Consider the following 18,932-nt stretch of genomic DNA (forward strand, 5'->3'; position numbering starts at 1 on the left):
TATAACGCTCCAGTACTGATATAACCTCCAGAGACATTACATCACATGTGACTGATATCAGCCGCTCCTCTTATAACGCTCCAGCACTGATATAACCTCCAGACATTACATCATATGTGACTGATATCAGCCGCTCCTCTTATAACGCTCCAGCACTGATATAACCTCCAGAGACATTACATCATATGTGACTGATATCAGCCGCTCCTCTTATAATACTCCAGTACTGATATAACCTCCAGAGACATTACATCACATGTGACTGATATCAGCCGCTCCTCTTATAACGCTCCAGTACTGATATAACCTCCAGAGACATTACATCACATGTGACTGATATCAGCCGCTCCTCTTATAACGCTCCAGTACTGTTGTAAACCTTGTCCTTCGGGTCACCGGCCCTTTAAATGACTCCATATTGTATGATGTAGTGCCAGCAGGTTGTATAACACTGATATCGCTGATAATGCGGCGGTTCTGTAATTTACGCTCGCCTTCATCTCATTTTGCTGAGTCCAATGACTTATCACAGTAATTACATCGCTATAAAAATACAGAGTCTTCCATATGAGATGAGAATGTCCGATTTTGTGAGGATTCAGCTGAACAGATCTCACTTTAATTAAGCAGAGCTGCATGTGTTATTGTATGGCAGGAATGGAGCTCGCTCCGGATACCTGGAGAATACTGCGGCCTCATCGAGGAGAGGAGATGCAGCGGTGGCTGGAGGGGAGTCTCCTGTGCACCATCACAGCCCTGGCTCCTCTCTGCCGGCGCATTGCAGTCTACACTGAGCTGTACAGCAGGCTGTGGGGCCACATGGAGCGGTGCTGTCACCTAGTGGGAAGAGAGCAGCACTGCAGGCAGGTCACAGGCCATGCCCTCTCAGTAGCTGCTGAGCAGTCAGGGATGTGGCAGTGTACTCTCAAGAGCCTGGCCCACCTGGACACGCAGTCACACATTTAAGATAAAATAATGGTACCCACCTGCACCTCAACAAGTCTGCCATGTATGTGTTCACTGTAAAGAATTATTGCGTGTCAGGGTTGAAGCAGCATATGTCTGGTTTAGGAGTGATGATCTGCAAGGCTGTGGTGCAGGATGGATGTTCTGCAGGGCTCTGGTGAAGGGTGGATGTTCTGCAGGGCTCTGGTGAAGGGTGGATGTTCTGCAGGGCTCTGGTGAAGGGTGGATGTTCTGCAGGGCTCTGGTGAAGGGTGGATGTTCTGCAGGGCTCTGGTGAAGGGTGGATGTTCTGCAGGGCTCTGGTGAAGGGTGGATGTTCTGCAGGGCTCTGGTGAAGGGTAGATGTTCTGCAGGGCTCTGGTGAAGGGTGGGTGTTCTGCAGGGCTCTGTTTCAGGGTAGATGTTCTGCAGGGCTCTGGTTAACGGTGGATGTTCTGCAGGGCTCTGGTTAAGGGTAGATGCTCTTCAGGGCTCTGGTGCAGGGTGGATGTTCTGCGGTGCATGATGGATGTTCTGCGGGCCTGTGGTGCAGGGTGGATGTTCTGCAGGGCTCTAGTGAAGGGTGGATGTTCTGCGGGCCTGTGGTGCAGGGTGGATTTTCTGCAGGGCTCTGATGAAGGGTAGATATTCTGCAGGGCTCTGGTTGAGGGTGGATGTTCTGCAGGGGTGTGGTGCAGGGTGGATGTTCTGAAAGTGCTGTGGTGAATGGTGGATGTTCTGCAGGGCTGTGGTGCAGGGTAGATATTCTGCAGGGCTCTGGTTGAGGGTGGATGTTCTGCGGGGCTGTGGTGCAGGGGGGGATGTTCTGTGGGGCTCTGGTGCAGGATGGATGTTCTGCAGGGCTTGGGTGCAGGGTGGATATTCTGCAGGGCTGTGGTGAAGGGTGGATATTCTGCAGGGCCGTGGAGCAGGGTGGATGTTCTGCAGGGCTCTGGTGCATGGTGGATGTTCTGCGGGGCTGTGGTGCAGTGTGGATGTTCTGCAGGGCTGTGGTGCAGGGTAGATATTCTGCAGGGCTCTGGTTGAGGGTGGTTGCTCTGCAGGGCTCTAGTTGAGGGTGGATGTTCTGCAGGGCAGTGGTGCAGGGTGGATGTTCTGCAGGGACGTGGTGCAGGGTGGATGTTCTGCAGGGCCGTGGTGCAGGGTGGATGTTCTGCAGGGCAGTGGTGCAGGGTGGATGTTCTGCAGGACTCTGGTGCAGGGTGGATGTTCTGCGGGCTGTGGTGCAGGGTGGATGTTCTGCAGGACTCTGGTGCAGGGTGGATGTTCTGCGGGCTGTGGTGCAGGGTGGATGTTCTGCAGGACTCTAGTGAATGTTCTGCAGAACAGCTTGTGATCATTATTCTATCCTGCAGCCTGTTGCGATGCTCTGCGTGCTCCATCCTCCTATGTAAAAACTGCAGCTGAATAATAAATCTGAAGACATTTGATTCTTGGAGGAATCTCTGGGAGCAGAAAGCTCCTCGTGATGCGGCTCCTCTGCCCGTCCCTCGCTGTCACCAGACAATATGGAGTCACGTATCGAGTGCCGCAGCCACAAGACGACGGTCTAGATAATAATCAGGGGTCTCCACATCTGTCCTGGAGATCCTGCAGATATACAGCTGGGTGACCCCCACTCAGCGCCGCCATTGTCCACACATTTACACTGATATGCTTTAGGGCTTATTCACACGAACGTGTGCTGCCCGTTGCCGTATTGCGGATACGCAATACACGGGCACCGGTCCGTGTGCATTCCACATCACGGACCCATTCAAGTGAATGGGTCCGCGATCCCCATGTGGTTGGGCCACGGTCGTGTGAACAAGCCCTTACACTGATATGCTGGACCAGTGGAGGGACTGAATACACATTTATATTCGGAGATGACGCTGCTCTCTGATTGGCTGTTACTTACGTTCAGGGCATCGGGGCGTGAAGTCTTTGACTGGATCCTGGATCAGGGATATTACTCAGAGAAGGACACCAGTAATGTCATCCGGCAGGTCCTGGAGGCAGTGGCGTATCTGCACTCACTCTGTATTGTGCACAGGAACCTGAAGGTGAGGGGTCAGGCCATGGGTGTTACTGGGAGGTATGAGAGGTCAGGCCATGGGTGTTACTGGGAGGGATGAGGGGTCAGGCCATGGGTGTTACTGGGAGGGATGAGGGGTCAGGCCATGGATGTTACTGGGAGGGATGAGGGGTCAGGCCATGGGTGTTACTGGGAGGGATGAGGGGTCAGGCCATGGGTGTTACTGGGAGGGATGAGGGGTCAGGCCATGGGTGTTAGTGGGAGTTATGAGGGGTCAGGCCATGGGTGTTACTGGGAGGGATGAGGGGTCAGGCCATGGGTGTTACTGGGAGGGATGAGGGGTCAGGCCATGGATGTTACTGGGAGGGATGAGGGGTCAGGCCATGGGTGTTACTGGGAGGGATGAGGGGTCAGGCCATGGGTGTTACTGGGAGGGATGAGGGGTCAGGCCATGGGTGTTAGTGGGAGTTATGAGGGGTCAGGCCATGGGTGTTACTAGGAGGTATGAGGGGTCAGGCCATGGGTGTTACTGGGAGGGATGAGGGGTCAGGCCATGGATGTTACTGGGAGGGATGAGGGGTCAGGCCATGGGTGTTACTGGGAGGGATGAGGGGTCAGGCCATGGATGTTACTGGGAGGGATGAGGGGTCAGGCCATGGGTGTTACTGGGAGGGATGAGGGGTCAGGCCATGGGTGTTACTGGGAGGGATGAGGGGTCAGGCCATGGGTATTTACCGGGAGTTATGACGGGTCAAGCCATGGGTGTTACCGGGAGGTATGAGCGGTCAGGCCATGAGTATTTACCGGGACGTATGAGGGGTCCGTGGCCATGGGTGTTACTGGGAGGTATGATGTGTCAAGCCATGAGTGTTACCAGGAAGTATGAGCGGTACGGCTATAAGTGTTACCGGGAGGTATGAGGGGTCAGGCCACGAGTTTTACCGGCAGGTTTGAGGGGTCAGGCCATGGGTGTTACTGAAAAGTATGAGGGGTCAGGCCATGAGTGTTACTAGGAGGTATGAGGGGTCAGGCCATGAGTGTTACTAGGAGGTATGAGGGGTAAGACCATGAGTGTTACTAGGAGGTATGAGGGGTAAGACCATGGGTGTTACCGGTGGGTCAGGCCATAAGTGTTACCAGGAGGAATAAAGTGTAAGTCCATGGGTGATACCGGTGCGTCTGGGGGGTCAGGCCATGAGTGATTCTGGGAGGTATGAGGGGTTAGGCCATGAGTGTTACTAGGAGGTATGAGGGGTCAGGCCAGGGGTGTTACTAGGAGGTATGGGGGGTAAGACCATGGGTGTTACTAGGAGGTATGAAGTGTAAGTTCATGGGTGTTACCGGTGCGTCTGGGGGGTTAGGCCATGAGTGATTCTGGGAGGTATGAGGGGTCAGGCCATGAGTGTTACTAGGAGGTATGAGGGGTCAGGCCATGAATGTTACCAGGAGGTATGAGGGGTCAGGCCATGAGTGTTACTAGGAGGTATGAGGGGTCAGGCCATGAGTGTTACTAGGAGGTATGAGGGGTCAGGCCATGAATGTTACCAGGAGGTATGAAGTGTAAGTCCATGGGTGATACCGGTGCGTCTGGGGGGTCAGGCCATGAGTGATTCTGGGAGGTATGAGGGGTCAGGCGATGAGTGTTACTAGGAGGTATGAGGGGTCAGGCCAGGGGTGTTGTTACTAGGAGGTATGAGGGGTAAGACCATGGGTGTTACTAGGAGGTATGAGGGGTCAGGCCATGGGTGTTACTAGGAGGTATGAGGGGTCAGGCCATGGGTGTTACTAGGAGGTATGAGGGGTCAGGCCATTGGTGTTACTAGGAGGTATGAGGGGTCAGGCCATGGGTGTTACTAGGAGGTATGAGGGGTAAGACCATGGGTGTTACTAGGAGGTATGAGGGGTCAGGCCATGGGTGTTACTAGGAGGTATGAGGGGTCAGACATGGGTGTTACTAGGAGGTATGAGGGGTCAGGCCATGGCTGTTACTAGGAGGTATGAGGGGTAAGTTCATGGGTGTTACCGGTGCGTCTGGGGGGTCAGGCCATGAGTGATTCTGGGAGGTATGAGGGGTCAGGCCATGAGTGTTACTAGGAGGTATGAGGGGTCAGGCCATGAATGTTACCAGGAGGTATGAGGGGTCAGGCCATGAGTGTTACTAGGAGGTATGAGGGGTCAGGCCATTAGTGTTACTAGGAGGTATGAGGGGTCAGGCCATGAGTGTTACTAGGAGGTATGAGGGGTCAGGCCATGGGTGTTACTAGGAGGTATGAGGGGTAAGACCATGGGTGTTACTAGGAGGTATGAGGGGTCAGGCCATGGGTGTTACTAGGAGGTATGAGGGGTCAGACATGGGTGTTACTAGGAGGTATGAGGGGTCAGGCCATGGATGTTACTGGGAGGTATGGGGGTCAGGCCATGGGTGTTACCGGGAGGTATGGTGGTCAAACCATGAGTGTTACTGGGAGGTATGAGTGGTAAAGCCATGGGTATTTACCAGGAGGTATGAGGGGTCAGGCCATGGGTATTTACCGGGAGTTATGACGGGTCAAGCCATGGGTGTTACCGGGAGGTATGAGCGGTCAGGCCATGAGTATTTACCGGGACGTATGAGGGGTCCGTGGCCATGGGTGTTACTGGGAGGTATGATGTGTCAAGCCATGAGTGTTACCAGGAAGTATGAGCGGTACGGCTATAAGTGTTACCGGGAGGTATGAGGGGTCAGGCCACGAGTTTTACCGGCAGGTTTGAGGGGTCAGGCCATGGGTGTTACTGAAAAGTATGAGGGGTCAGGCCATGAGTGTTACTAGGAGGTATGAGGGGTCAGGCCATGAGTGTTACTAGGAGGTATGAGGGGTAAGACCATGAGTGTTACTAGGAGGTATGAGGGGTAAGACCATGGGTGTTACCGGTGGGTCAGGCCATAAGTGTTACCAGGAGGAATAAAGTGTAAGTCCATGGGTGATACCGGTGCGTCTGGGGGGTCAGGCCATGAGTGATTCTGGGAGGTATGAGGGGTCAGGCGATGAGTGTTACTAGGAGGTATAAGGGGTCAGGCCAGGGGTGTTGTTACTAGGAGGTATGAGGGGTAAGACCATGGGTGTTACTAGGAGGTATGAAGTGTAAGTTCATGGGTGTTACCGGTGCGTCTGGGGGGTTAGGCCATGAGTGATTCTGGGAGGTATGAGGGGTCAGGCCATGAGTGTTACTAGGAGGTATGAGGGGTCAGGCCATGAATGTTACCAGGAGGTATGAGGGGTCAGGCCATGAGTGTTACTAGGAGGTATGAGGGGTCAGGCCATGAGTGTTACTAGGAGGTATGAGGGGTCAGGCCATGAATGTTACCAGGAGGTATGAAGTGTAAGTCCATGGGTGATACCGGTGCGTCTGGGGGGTCAGGCCATGAGTGATTCTGGGAGGTATGAGGGGTCAGGCGATGAGTGTTACTAGGAGGTATAAGGGGTCAGGCCAGGGGTGTTGTTACTAGGAGGTATGAGGGGTAAGACCATGGGTGTTACTAGGAGGTATGAGGGGTCAGGCCATGGGTGTTACTAGGAGGTATGAGGGGTCAGGCCATGGGTGTTACTAGGAGGTATGAGGGGTCCGCCATTGGTGTTATTAGGAGGTATGAGGGGTCAGGCCATGGGTGTTACTAGGAGGTATGAGGGGTAAGACCATGGGTGTTACAAGGAGGTATGAGGGGTCAGGCCATGGGTGTTACTAGGAGGTATGAGGGGTCAGGCCATGGGTGTTACTAGGAGGTATGAGGGGTAAGACCATGGGTGTTACTAGGAGGTATGAGGGGTCAGGCCATGGGTGTTACTAGGAGGTATGAGGGGTCAGACATGGGTGTTACTAGGAGGTATGAGGGGTCAGGCCATGGGTGTTACTAGGAGGTATGAGGGGTCAGGCCATGGGTGTTACTGGGAGGGATGAGGGGTCAGGCCATGGGTGTTACTGGGAGGGATGAGGGGTCAGGCCATGGGTGTTACTGGGAGGTATGAAGGGTCAGACATGGGTGTTACTGGGAGGTATGAGGGGTCAGGCCATGGGTGTTACTGGGAGGGATGAGGGGTCAGGCCATGGGTGTTACTGGGAGGGATGAGGGGTCAGGCCATGGGTGTTACTGGGAGGGATGAGGGGTCAGGCCATGGGTGTTACTGGGAGGTATGAGGGGTCAGACATGGGTGTTACTAGGAGGTATGAGGGGTCAGGCCATGGGTGTTACTGGGAGGTATGAGGGGTCAGACATGGGTGTTACTAGGAGGTATGAGGGGTCAGGCCATGGGTGTTACTAGGAGGTATGAGGAGTCAAACATGGGTGTTACTAGGAGGTATGAGGGGTCAGGCCATGGGTGTTACTAGGAGGTATGAGGGGTCAGACATGGGTGTTACTAGGAGGTATGAGGGGTCAGGCCATGGGTATTTACCAGGAGGTATGAGGGGTCAGGCCATGGGTATTTACCGGGAGTTATGACGGGTCAAGCCATGGGTGTTACCGGGAGGTATGAGCGGTCAGGCCATGAGTATTTACCGGGACGTATGAGGGGTCCGTGGCCATGGGTGTTACTGGGAGGTATGAGGGGTCAGGCCACGAGTTTTACCGGCAGGTATGAGGGGTCAGGCCATGGGTGTTACTGAAAAGTATGAGGGGTCAGGCCATGAGTGTTACTAGGAGGTATGAGGGGTCAGGCCATGAGTGTTACTAGGAGGTATGAGGGGTAAGACCATGAGAGTTACTAGGAGGTATGAGGGGTAAGACCATGGGTGTTACCGGTGGGTCAGGCCATAAGTGTTACCAGGAGGAATAAAGTGTAAGTCCATGGGTGATACCGGTGCGTCTGGGGGGTCAGGCCATGAGTGATTCTGGGAGGTATGAGGGGTTAGGCCATGAGTGTTACTAGGAGGTATGAGGGGTCAGGCCAGGGGTGTTACTAGGAGGTATGGGGGGTAAGACCATGGGTGTTACTAGGAGGTATGAAGTGTAAGTTCATGGGTGTTACCGGTGCGTCTGGGGGGTTAGGCCATGAGTGATTCTGGGAGGTATGAGGGGTCAGGCCATGAGTGTTACTAGGAGGTATGAGGGGTCAGGCCATGAATGTTACCAGGAGGTATGAGGGGTCAGGCCATGAGTGTTACTAGGAGGTATGAGGGGTCAGGCCATGAGTGTTACTAGGAGGTATGAGGGGTCAGGCCATGAATGTTACCAGGAGGTATGAAGTGTAAGTCCATGGGTGATACCGGTGCGTCTGGGGGGTCAGGCCATGAGTGATTCTGGGAGGTATGAGGGGTCAGGCGATGAGTGTTACTAGGAGGTATGAGGGGTCAGGCCAGGGGTGTTATTACTAGGAGGTATGACAGGTAAGACCATGGGTGTTACTAGGAGGTATGAGGGGTCAGGCCATGGGTGTTACTAGGAGGTATGAGGGGTCAGGCCATGGGTGTTACTAGGAGGTATGAGGGGTCAGGCCATGGGTGTTACTAGGAGGTATGAGGGGTCAGGCCATGGGTGTTACTAGGAGGTATGAGGGGTAAGACCATGGGTGTTACTAGGAGGTATGAGGGGTCAGGCCATGGGTGTTACTAGGAGGTATGAGGGGTCAGACATGGGTGTTACTAGGAGGTATGAGGGGTCAGGCCATGGCTGTTACTAGGAGGTATGAGGGGTAAGTTCATGGGTGTTACCGGTGCGTCTGGGGGGTCAGGCCATGAGTGATTCTGGGAGGTATGAGGGGTCAGGCCATGAGTGTTACTAGGAGGTATGAGGGGTCAGGCCATGAATGTTACCAGGAGGTATGAGGGGTCAGGCCATGAGTGTTACTAGGAGGTATGAGGGGTCAGGCCATTAGTGTTACTAGGAGGTATGAGGGGTCAGGCCATGAGTGTTACTAGGAGGTATGAGGGGTCAGGCCATGAATGTTACCAGGAGGTATGAGGGGTCAGGCCATGAGTGTTACTAGGAGGTATGAGGGGTCAGGCCATGAGTGTTACTAGGAGGTATGAGGGGTCAGGCCATGAGTGTTACCAGGAGGTATGAGGGGTAAGTCCATGGGTGTTACCGGTGCGTCTGGGGGGTCAGGCCATGAGTGATTCTGGGAGGTATGATGTGTCAAGCCATGAGTGTTACTGGGAGGTATGAGTGGTAAAGCCATGGGTATTTACCAGGAGGTATGAGGGGTCAGGCCATGGGTATTTACCGGGAGTTATGACGGGTCAAGCCATGGGTGTTACCGGGAGGTATGAGCGGTCAGGCCATGAGTATTTACCGGGACGTATGAGGGGTCCGTGGCCATGGGTGTTACTGGGAGGTATGATGTGTCAAGCCATGAGTGTTACCAGGAAGTATGAGCGGTACGGCTATAAGTGTTACCGGGAGGTATGAGGGGTCAGGCCACGAGTTTTACCGGCAGGTTTGAGGGGTCAGGCCATGGGTGTTACTGAAAAGTATGAGGGGTCAGGCCATGAGTGTTACTAGGAGGTATGAGGGGTCAGGCCATGAGTGTTACTAGGAGGTATGAGGGGTAAGACCATGAGTGTTACTAGGAGGTATGAGGGGTAAGACCATGGGTGTTACCGGTGGGTCAGGCCATAAGTGTTACCAGGAGGAATAAAGTGTAAGTCCATGGGTGATACCGGTGCGTCTGGGGGGTCAGGCCATGAGTGATTCTGGGAGGTATGAGGGGTCAGGCGATGAGTGTTACTAGGAGGTATAAGGGGTCAGGCCAGGGGTGTTGTTACTAGGAGGTATGAGGGGTAAGACCATGGGTGTTACTAGGAGGTATGAAGTGTAAGTTCATGGGTGTTACCGGTGCGTCTGGGGGGTTAGGCCATGAGTGATTCTGGGAGGTATGAGGGGTCAGGCCATGAGTGTTACTAGGAGGTATGAGGGGTCAGGCCATGAATGTTACTAGGAGGTATGAGGGGTCAGGCCATGAGTGTTACTAGGAGGTATGAGGGGTCAGGCCATGAGTGTTACTAGGAGGTATGAGGGGTCAGGCCATGAATGTTACCAGGAGGTATGAAGTGTAAGTCCATGGGTGATACCGGTGCGTCTGGGGGGTCAGGCCATGAGTGATTCTGGGAGGTATGAGGGGTCAGGCGATGAGTGTTACTAGGAGGTATGAGGGGTCAGGCCAGGGGTGTTGTTACTAGGAGGTATGAGGGGTAAGACCAGGGTGTTACTAGGAGGTATGAGGGGTCAGGCCATGGGTGTTACTAGGAGGTATGAGGGGTCAGGCCATGGGTGTTACTAGGAGGTATGAGGGGTCCGCCATTGGTGTTATTAGGAGGTATGAGGGGTCAGGCCATGGGTGTTACTAGGAGGTATGAGGGGTAAGACCATGGGTGTTACAAGGAGGTATGAGGGGTCAGGCCATGGGTGTTACTAGGAGGTATGAGGGGTCAGGCCATGGGTGTTACTAGGAGGTATGAGGGGTAAGACCATGGGTGTTACTAGGAGGTATGAGGGGTCAGGCCATGGGTGTTACTAGGAGGTATGAGGGGTCAGACATGGGTGTTACTAGGAGGTATGAGGGGTCAGGCCATGGGTGTTACTAGGAGGTATGAGGGGTCAGGCCATGGGTGTTACTGGGAGGGATGAGGGGTCAGGCCATGGGTGTTACTGGGAGGGATGAGGGGTCAGGCCATGGGTGTTACTAGGAGGTATGAGGAGTCAAACATGGGTGTTACTAGGAGGTATGAGGGGTCAGGCCATGGGTGTTACTAGGAGGTATGAGGGGTCAGACATGGGTGTTACTAGGAGGTATGAGGGGTCAGGCCATGGGTATTTACCAGGAGGTATGAGGGGTCAGGCCATGGGTATTTACCGGGAGTTATGACGGGTCAAGCCATGGGTGTTACCGGGAGGTATGAGCGGTCAGGCCATGAGTATTTACCGGGACGTATGAGGGGTCCGTGGCCATGGGTGTTACTGGGAGGTATGAGGGGTCAGGCCACGAGTTTTACCGGCAGGTATGAGGGGTCAGGCCATGGGTGTTACTGAAAAGTATGAGGGGTCAGGCCATGAGTGTTACTAGGAGGTATGAGGGGTCAGGCCATGAGTGTTACTAGGAGGTATGAGGGGTAAGACCATGAGTGTTACTAGGAGGTATGAGGGGTAAGACCATGGGTGTTACCGGTGGGTCAGGCCATAAGTGTTACCAGGAGGAATAAAGTGTAAGTCCATGGGTGATACCGGTGCGTCTGGGGGGTCAGGCCATGAGTGATTCTGGGAGGTATGAGGGGTTAGGCCATGAGTGTTACTAGGAGGTATGAGGGGTCAGGCCAGGGGTGTTACTAGGAGGTATGGGGGGTAAGACCATGGGTGTTACTAGGAGGTATGAAGTGTAAGTTCATGGGTGTTACCGGTGCGTCTGGGGGGTTAGGCCATGAGTGATTCTGGGAGGTATGAGGGGTCAGGCCATGAGTGTTACTAGGAGGTATGAGGGGTCAGGCCATGAATGTTACCAGGAGGTATGAGGGGTCAGGCCATGAGTGTTACTAGGAGGTATGAGGGGTCAGGCCATGAGTGTTACTAGGAGGTATGAGGGGTCAGGCCATGAATGTTACCAGGAGGTATGAAGTGTAAGTCCATGGGTGATACCGGTGCGTCTGGGGGGTCAGGCCATGAGTGATTCTGGGAGGTATGAGGGGTCAGGCGATGAGTGTTACTAGGAGGTATGAGGGGTCAGGCCAGGGGTGTTATTACTAGGAGGTATGAGAGGTAAGACCATGGGTGTTACTAGGAGGTATGAGGGGTCAGGCCATGGGTGTTACTAGGAGGTATGAGGGGTCAGGCCATGGGTGTTACTAGGAGGTATGAGGGGTCAGGCCATGGGTGTTACTAGGAGGTATGAGGGGTCAGGCCATGGGTGTTACTAGGAGGTATGAGGGGTAAGACCATGGGTGTTACTAGGAGGAATGAGGGGTCAGGCCATGGGTGTTACTAGGAGGTATGAGGGGTCAGACATGGGTGTTACTAGGAGGTATGAGGGGTCAGGCCATGGGTGTTACTGGGAGGTATGAGGGGTCAGGCCATGGGTGTTACCGGGAGGAATGAGGGGTCAGGCCACGGGTATTTACCGGGAGGTATGAGGGGTCAAGCTATGAGTGTTACCAGGAGGTATGAGGTGTAAGGCCATGGGTGTTACTGGGAGGGATGAGGGGTCAGGCCATGGATGTTACTGGGAGGGATGAGGGGTCAGGCCATGGATGTTACTGGGAGGTATGGGGGTCAGGCCATGGGTGTTACCGGGAGGTATGGTGGTCAAACCATGAGTGTTACTTGGAGGTATGAGTGGTAAAGCCATGGGTATTTACCAGGAGGTATGAGGGGTCAGGCCATGGGTATTTACCGGGAGTTATGACGGGTCAAGCCATGGGTGTTACCGGGAGGTATGAGCGGTCAGGCCATGAGTATTTACCGGGACGTATGAGGGGTCCGTGGCCATGGGTGTTACTGGGAGGTATGATGTGTCAAGCCATGAGTGTTACCAGGAAGTATGAGCGGTACGGCTATAAGTGTTACCGGGAGGTATGAGGGGTCAGGCCACGAGTTTTACCGGCAGGTTTGAGGGGTCAGGCCATGGGTGTTACTGAAAAGTATGAGGGGTCAGGCCATGAGTGTTACTAGGAGGTATGAGGGGTCAGGCCATGAGTGTTACTAGGAGGTATGAGGGGTAAGACCATGAGTGTTACTAGGAGGTATGAGGGGTAAGACCATGGGTGTTACCGGTGGGTCAGGCCATAAGTGTTACCAGGAGGAATAAAGTGTAAGTCCATGGGTGATACCGGTGCGTCTGGGGGGTCAGGCCATGAGTGATTCTGGGAGGTATGAGGGGTCAGGCGATGAGTGTTACTAGGAGGTATAAGGGGTCAGGCCAGGGGTGTTGTTACTAGGAGGTATGAGGGGTAAGACCATGGGTGTTACTAGGAGGTATGAAGTGTAAGTTCATGGGTGTTACCGGTGCGTCTGGGGGGTTAGGCCATGAGTGATTCTGGGAGGTATGAGGGGTCAGGCCATGAGTGTTACTAGGAGGTATGAGGGGTCAGGCCATGAATGTTACCAGGAGGTATGAGGGGTCAGGCCATGAGTGTTACTAGGAGGTATGAGGGGTCAGGCCATGAGTGTTACTAGGAGGTATGAGGGGTCAGGCCATGAATGTTACCAGGAGGTATGAAGTGTAAGTCCATGGGTGATACCGGTGCGTCTGGGGGGTCAGGCCATGAGTGATTCTGGGAGGTATGAGGGGTCAGGCGATGAGTGTTACTAGGAGGTATAAGGGGTCAGGCCAGGGGTGTTGTTACTAGGAGGTATGAGGGGTAAGACCATGGGTGTTACTAGGAGGTATGAGGGGTCAGGCCATGGGTGTTACTAGGAGGTATGAGGGGTCAGGCCATGGGTGTTACTAGGAGGTATGAGGGGTCCGCCATTGGTGTTATTAGGAGGTATGAGGGGTCAGGCCATGGGTGTTACTAGGAGGTATGAGGGGTAAGACCATGGGTGTTACTAGGAGGTATGAGGGGTCAGGCCATGGGTGTTACTAGGAGGTATGAGGGGTCAGGCCATGGGTGTTACTAGGAGGTATGAGGGGTAAGACCATGGGTGTTACTAGGAGGTATGAGGGGTCAGGCCATGGGTGTTACTAGGAGGTATGAGGGGTCAGACATGGGTGTTACTAGGAGGTATGAGGGGTCAGGCCATGGGTGTTACTAGGAGGTATGAGGGGTCAGGCCATGGGTGTTACTGGGAGGGATGAGGGGTCAGGCCATGGGTGTTACTGGGAGGGATGAGGGGTCAGGCCATGGGTGTTACTAGGAGGTATGAGGAGTCAAACATGGGTGTTACTAGGAGGTATGAGGGGTCAGGCCATGGGTGTTACTAGGAGGTATGAGGGGTCAGACATGGGTGTTACTAGGAGGTATGAGGGGTCAGGCCATGGGTATTTACCAGGAGGTATGAGGGGTCAGGCCATGGGTATTTACCGGGAGTTATGACGGGTCAAGCCATGGGTGTTACCGGGAGGTATGAGCGGTCAGGCCATGAGTATTTACCGGGACGTATGAGGGGTCCGTGGCCATGGGTGTTACTGGGAGGTATGAGGGGTCAGGCCACGAGTTTTACCGGCAGGTATGAGGGGTCAGGCCATGGGTGTTACTGAAAAGTATGAGGGGTCAGGCCATGAGTGTTACTAGGAGGTATGAGGGGTCAGGCCATGAGTGTTACTAGGAGGTATGAGGGGTAAGACCATGAGTGTTACTAGGAGGTATGAGGGGTAAGACCATGGGTGTTACCGGTGGGTCAGGCCATAAGTGTTACCAGGAGGAATAAAGTGTAAGTCCATGGGTGATACCGGTGCGTCTGGGGGGTCAGGCCATGAGTGATTCTGGGAGGTATGAGGGGTTAGGCCATGAGTGTTACTAGGAGGTATGAGGGGTCAGGCCAGGGGTGTTACTAGGAGGTATGGGGGGTAAGACCATGGGTGTTACTAGGAGGTATGAAGTGTAAGTTCATGGGTGTTACCGGTGCGTCTGGGGGGTTAGGCCATGAGTGATTCTGGGAGGTATGAGGGGTCAGGCCATGAGTGTTACTAGGAGGTATGAGGGGTCAGGCCATGAATGTTACCAGGAGGTATGAGGGGTCAGGCCATGAGTGTTACTAGGAGGTATGAGGGGTCAGGCCATGAGTGTTACTAGGAGGTATGAGGGGTCAGGCCATGAATGTTACCAGGAGGTATGAAGTGTAAGTCCATGGGTGATACCGGTGCGTCTGGGGGGTCAGGCCATGAGTGATTCTGGGAGGTATGAGGGGTCAGGCGATGAGTGTTACTAGGAGGTATGAGGGGTCAGGCCAGGGGTGTTGTTACTAGGAGGTATGAGGGGTAAGACCATGGGTGTTACTAGGAGGTATGAGGGGTCAGGCCATGGGTGTTACTAGGAGGTATGAGGGGTCAGGCCATGGGTGTTACTAGGAGGTATGAGGGGTCAGGCCATTGGTGTTACTAGGAGGTATGAGGGGTCAGGCCATGGGTGTTACTAGGAGGTATGAGGGGTAAGACCATGGGTGTTACTAGGAGGTATGAGGGGTCAGGCCATGGGTGTTACTAGGAGGTATGAGGGGTCAGACATGGGTGTTACTAGGAGGTATGAGGGGTCAGGCCATGGGTGTTACTGGGAGGTATGAGGGGTCAGGCCATGGGTGTTACCGGGAGGAATGAGGGGTCAGGCCACGGGTATTTACCGGGAGGTATGAGGGGTCAAGCTATGAGTGTTACCAGGAGGTATGAGGTGTAAGGCCATGGGTGTTACTGGGAGGGATGAGGGGTCAGGCCATGGATGTTACTGGGAGGGATGAGGGGTCAGGCCATGGATGTTACTGGGAGGTATGGGGGTCAGGCCATGGGTGTTACCGGGAGGTATGGTGGTCAAACCATGAGTGTTACTGGGAGGTATGAGTGGTAAAGCCATGGGTATTTACCAGGAGGTATGAGGGGTCAGGCCATGGGTATTTACCGGGAGTTATGACGGGTCAAGCCATGGGTGTTACCGGGAGGTATGAGCGGTCAGGCCATGAGTATTTACCGGGACGTATGAGGGGTCCGTGGCCATGGGTGTTACTGGGAGGTATGAGGGGTCAGGCCATGAGTGTTACTGGGAGGTATGAGGGGTCAGGCCATGGGTATTTACCAGGAGGTATGAGGGGTCAGGCCACGAGTTTTACCGGCAGGTTTGAGGGGTCAGGCCATGGGTGTTACTGAAAAGTATGAGGGGTCAGGCCATGAGTGTTACTAGGAGGTATGAGGGGTCAGGCCATGAGTGTTACTAGGAGGTATGAGGGGTAAGACCATGAGTGTTACTAGGAGGTATGAGGGGTAAGACCATGGGTGTTACCGGTGGGTCAGGCCATAAGTGTTACCAGGAGGAATAAAGTGTAAGTCCATGGGTGATACCGGTGCGTCTGGGGGGTCAGGCCATGAGTGATTCTGGGAGGTATGAGGGGTTAGGCCATGAGTGTTACTAGGAGGTATGAGGGGTCAGGCCAGGGGTGTTACTAGGAGGTATGGGGGGTAAGACCATGGGTGTTACTAGGAGGTATGAAGTGTAAGTTCATGGGTGTTACCGGTGCGTCTGGGGGGTTAGGCCATGAGTGATTCTGGGAGGTATGAGGGGTCAGGCCATGAGTGTTACTAGGAGGTATGAGGGGTCAGGCCATGAATGTTACCAGGAGGTATGAGGGGTCAGGCCATGAGTGTTACTAGGAGGTATGAGGGGTCAGGCCATGAGTGTTACTAGGAGGTATGAGGGGTCAGGCCATGAATGTTACCAGGAGGTATGAAGTGTAAGTCCATGGGTGATACCGGTGCGTCTGGGGGGTCAGGCCATGAGTGATTCTGGGAGGTATGAGGGGTCAGGCCATGAGTGTTACTAGGAGGTATGAGGGGTCAGGCCATGAATGTTACCAGGAGGTATGAGGGGTCAGGCCATGAGTGTTACTAGGAGGTATGAGGGGTCAGGCCATGGGTGTTACTAGGAGGTATGAGGGGTCAGGCCATGGGTGTTACTAGGAGGTATGAGGGGTCAGACATGGGTGTTACTAGGAGGTATGAGGGGTCAGGCCATGGATGTTACTGGGAGGTATGGGGGTCAGGCCATGGGTGTTACCGGGAGGTATGGTGGTCAAACCATGAGTGTTACTGGGAGGTATGAGTGGTAAAGCCATGGGTATTTACCAGGAGGTATGAGGGGTCAGGCCACGAGTTTTACCGGCAGGTTTGAGGGGTCAGGCCATGGGTGTTACTGAAAAGTATGAGGGGTCAGGCCATGAGTGTTACTAGGAGGTATGAGGGGTCAGGCCATGAGTGTTACTAGGAGGTATGAGGGGTAAGACCATGAGTGTTACTAGGAGGTATGAGGGGTAAGACCATGGGTGTTACCGGTGGGTCAGGCCATAAGTGTTACCAGGAGGAATAAAGTGTAAGTCCATGGGTGATACCGGTGCGTCTGGGGGGTCAGGCCATGAGTGATTCTGGGAGGTATGAGGGGTTAGGCCATGAGTGTTACTAGGAGGTATGAGGGGTCAGGCCAGGGGTGTTACTAGGAGGTATGGGGGGTAAGACCATGGGTGTTACTAGGAGGTATGAAGTGTAAGTTCATGGGTGTTACCGGTGCGTCTGGGGGGTTAGGCCATGAGTGATTCTGGGAGGTATGAGGGGTCAGGCCATGAGTGTTACTAGGAGGTATGAGGGGTCAGGCCATGAATGTTACCAGGAGGTATGAGGGGTCAGGCCATGAGTGTTACTAGGAGGTATGAGGGGTCAGGCCATGAGTGTTACTAGGAGGTATGAGGGGTCAGGCCATGAATGTTACCAGGAGGTATGAAGTGTAAGTCCATGGGTGATACCGGTGCGTCTGGGGGGTCAGGCCATGAGTGATTCTGGGAGGTATGAGGGGTCAGGCGATGAGTGTTACTAGGAGGTATGAGGGGTCAGGCCATGAGTGATTCTGGGAGGTATGAGGGGTCAGGCCATGAGTGTTACTAGGAGGTATGAGGGGTCAGGCCATGGGTGTTACTAGGAGGTATGAGGGGTCAGGCCATGGGTGTTACTAGGAGGTATGAGGGGTCCGCCATTGGTGTTATTAGGAGGTATGAGGGGTCAGGCCATGGGTGTTACTAGGAGGTATGAGGGGTAAGACCATGGGTGTTACAAGGAGGTATGAGGGGTCAGGCCATGGGTGTTACTAGGAGGTATGAGGGGTCAGGCCATGGGTGTTACTAGGAGGTATGAGGGGTAAGACCATGGGTGTTACTAGGAGGTATGAGGGGTCAGGCCATGGGTGTTACTAGGAGGTATGAGGGGTCAGACATGGGTGTTACTAGGAGGTATGAGGGGTCAGGCCATGGGTGTTACTAGGAGGTATGAGGGGTAAGACCATGGGTGTTACCGGTGGGTCAGGCCATGAATGTTACCAGGAGGTATGAAGTGTAAGTCCATGGGTGATACCGCTGCGTCTGGGGGGTCAGGCCATGAGTGATTCTGGGAGGTATGAGGGGTCAGGCCATGGGTGTTACTAGGAGGTATGAGGGGTCAGGCCATGGGTGTTACTAGGAGGTATGAGGGGTCAGGCCATGGGTGTTACTAGGAGGTATGAGGGGTCAGGCCATGGGTGTTACTAGGAGGTATGAGGGGTAAGACCATGGGTGTTACTAGGAGGTATGAGCGGTCAGGCCATGGGTGTTACTAGGAGGTATGAGCGGTCAGGCCATGGGTGTTACTAGGAGGTATGAGGGAGGGGTCAGGCCATGGGTGTTACTAGGAGGTATGAGGGGTCAGACATGGGTGTTACTAGGAGGTATGAGGGGTCAGGCCATGGGTGTTACTAGGAGGTATGAGGGGTAAGACCATGGGTGTTACCGGTGGGTCTGGGGGTTCAGGCCATGAGTGATTCTGGGAGGTATGAGGGGTAAGTCCATGGGTGTTACCGGTGGGTCTGGGGGTTCAGGCCATGAGTGATTCTGGGAGGTATGAGGGGTCAGGCCAGGGATGTCACCAAGTGGGGGGAGCACAGATGCCATTAGGTCTGATGTGTACACTGCGGACGGGGGTGGCGGTGGTCTCTCTCTCTCTCTCCTCACTTTTCTTTTCCTGTAGTTGGAGAATTTGCTGTATTTTAACCGGATGAAGAATTCTAAGATCGTCATCAGTGATTTCCATTTGGCCAAAGTAGAGACGAGTCTTCTTAAAGAGCCGTGCGGGACCCCGGAGTACCTGGGTGAGAGCGAGGACCAGCGACTGGTCGCAGACTAACAGCCGGCCCCACAGTCAGTATTTCTCACATCCACATAGGAGGCTCAGGGGACACAATACATAGGCCTGGCCCACAAGGCACTGCAAATACATACATATTCATCTCAACCAGCAGGGGGCAGGAGAGAGATGTGAGGGCCTACAGC

At 54.1% G+C, this 18,932-nt stretch overlaps 1 protein-coding gene across 1 annotated transcript in view; it reads left to right on the top strand.

Moving 5' to 3' along the window:
• CAMKV (CaM kinase like vesicle associated) overlaps positions 1–18,932 on the top strand; it is a 50,133-nt gene that overhangs the window by 8,180 nt on the left and 23,021 nt on the right. The window contains exons 4-5 of the mRNA XM_040408038.1: positions 2,873–3,011; positions 18,631–18,751. Of these exons, the coding sequence (XP_040263972.1) occupies positions 2,873–3,011; positions 18,631–18,751 (260 nt within the window). The remainder of the gene's footprint in view (positions 1–2,872; positions 3,012–18,630; positions 18,752–18,932) is intronic.

Source organism: Bufo bufo, chromosome 9 (genome assembly GCF_905171765.1).
Source record: "Bufo bufo chromosome 9, aBufBuf1.1, whole genome shotgun sequence".
NCBI classification, from domain to species: Eukaryota; Metazoa; Chordata; class Amphibia; order Anura; family Bufonidae; genus Bufo; species Bufo bufo.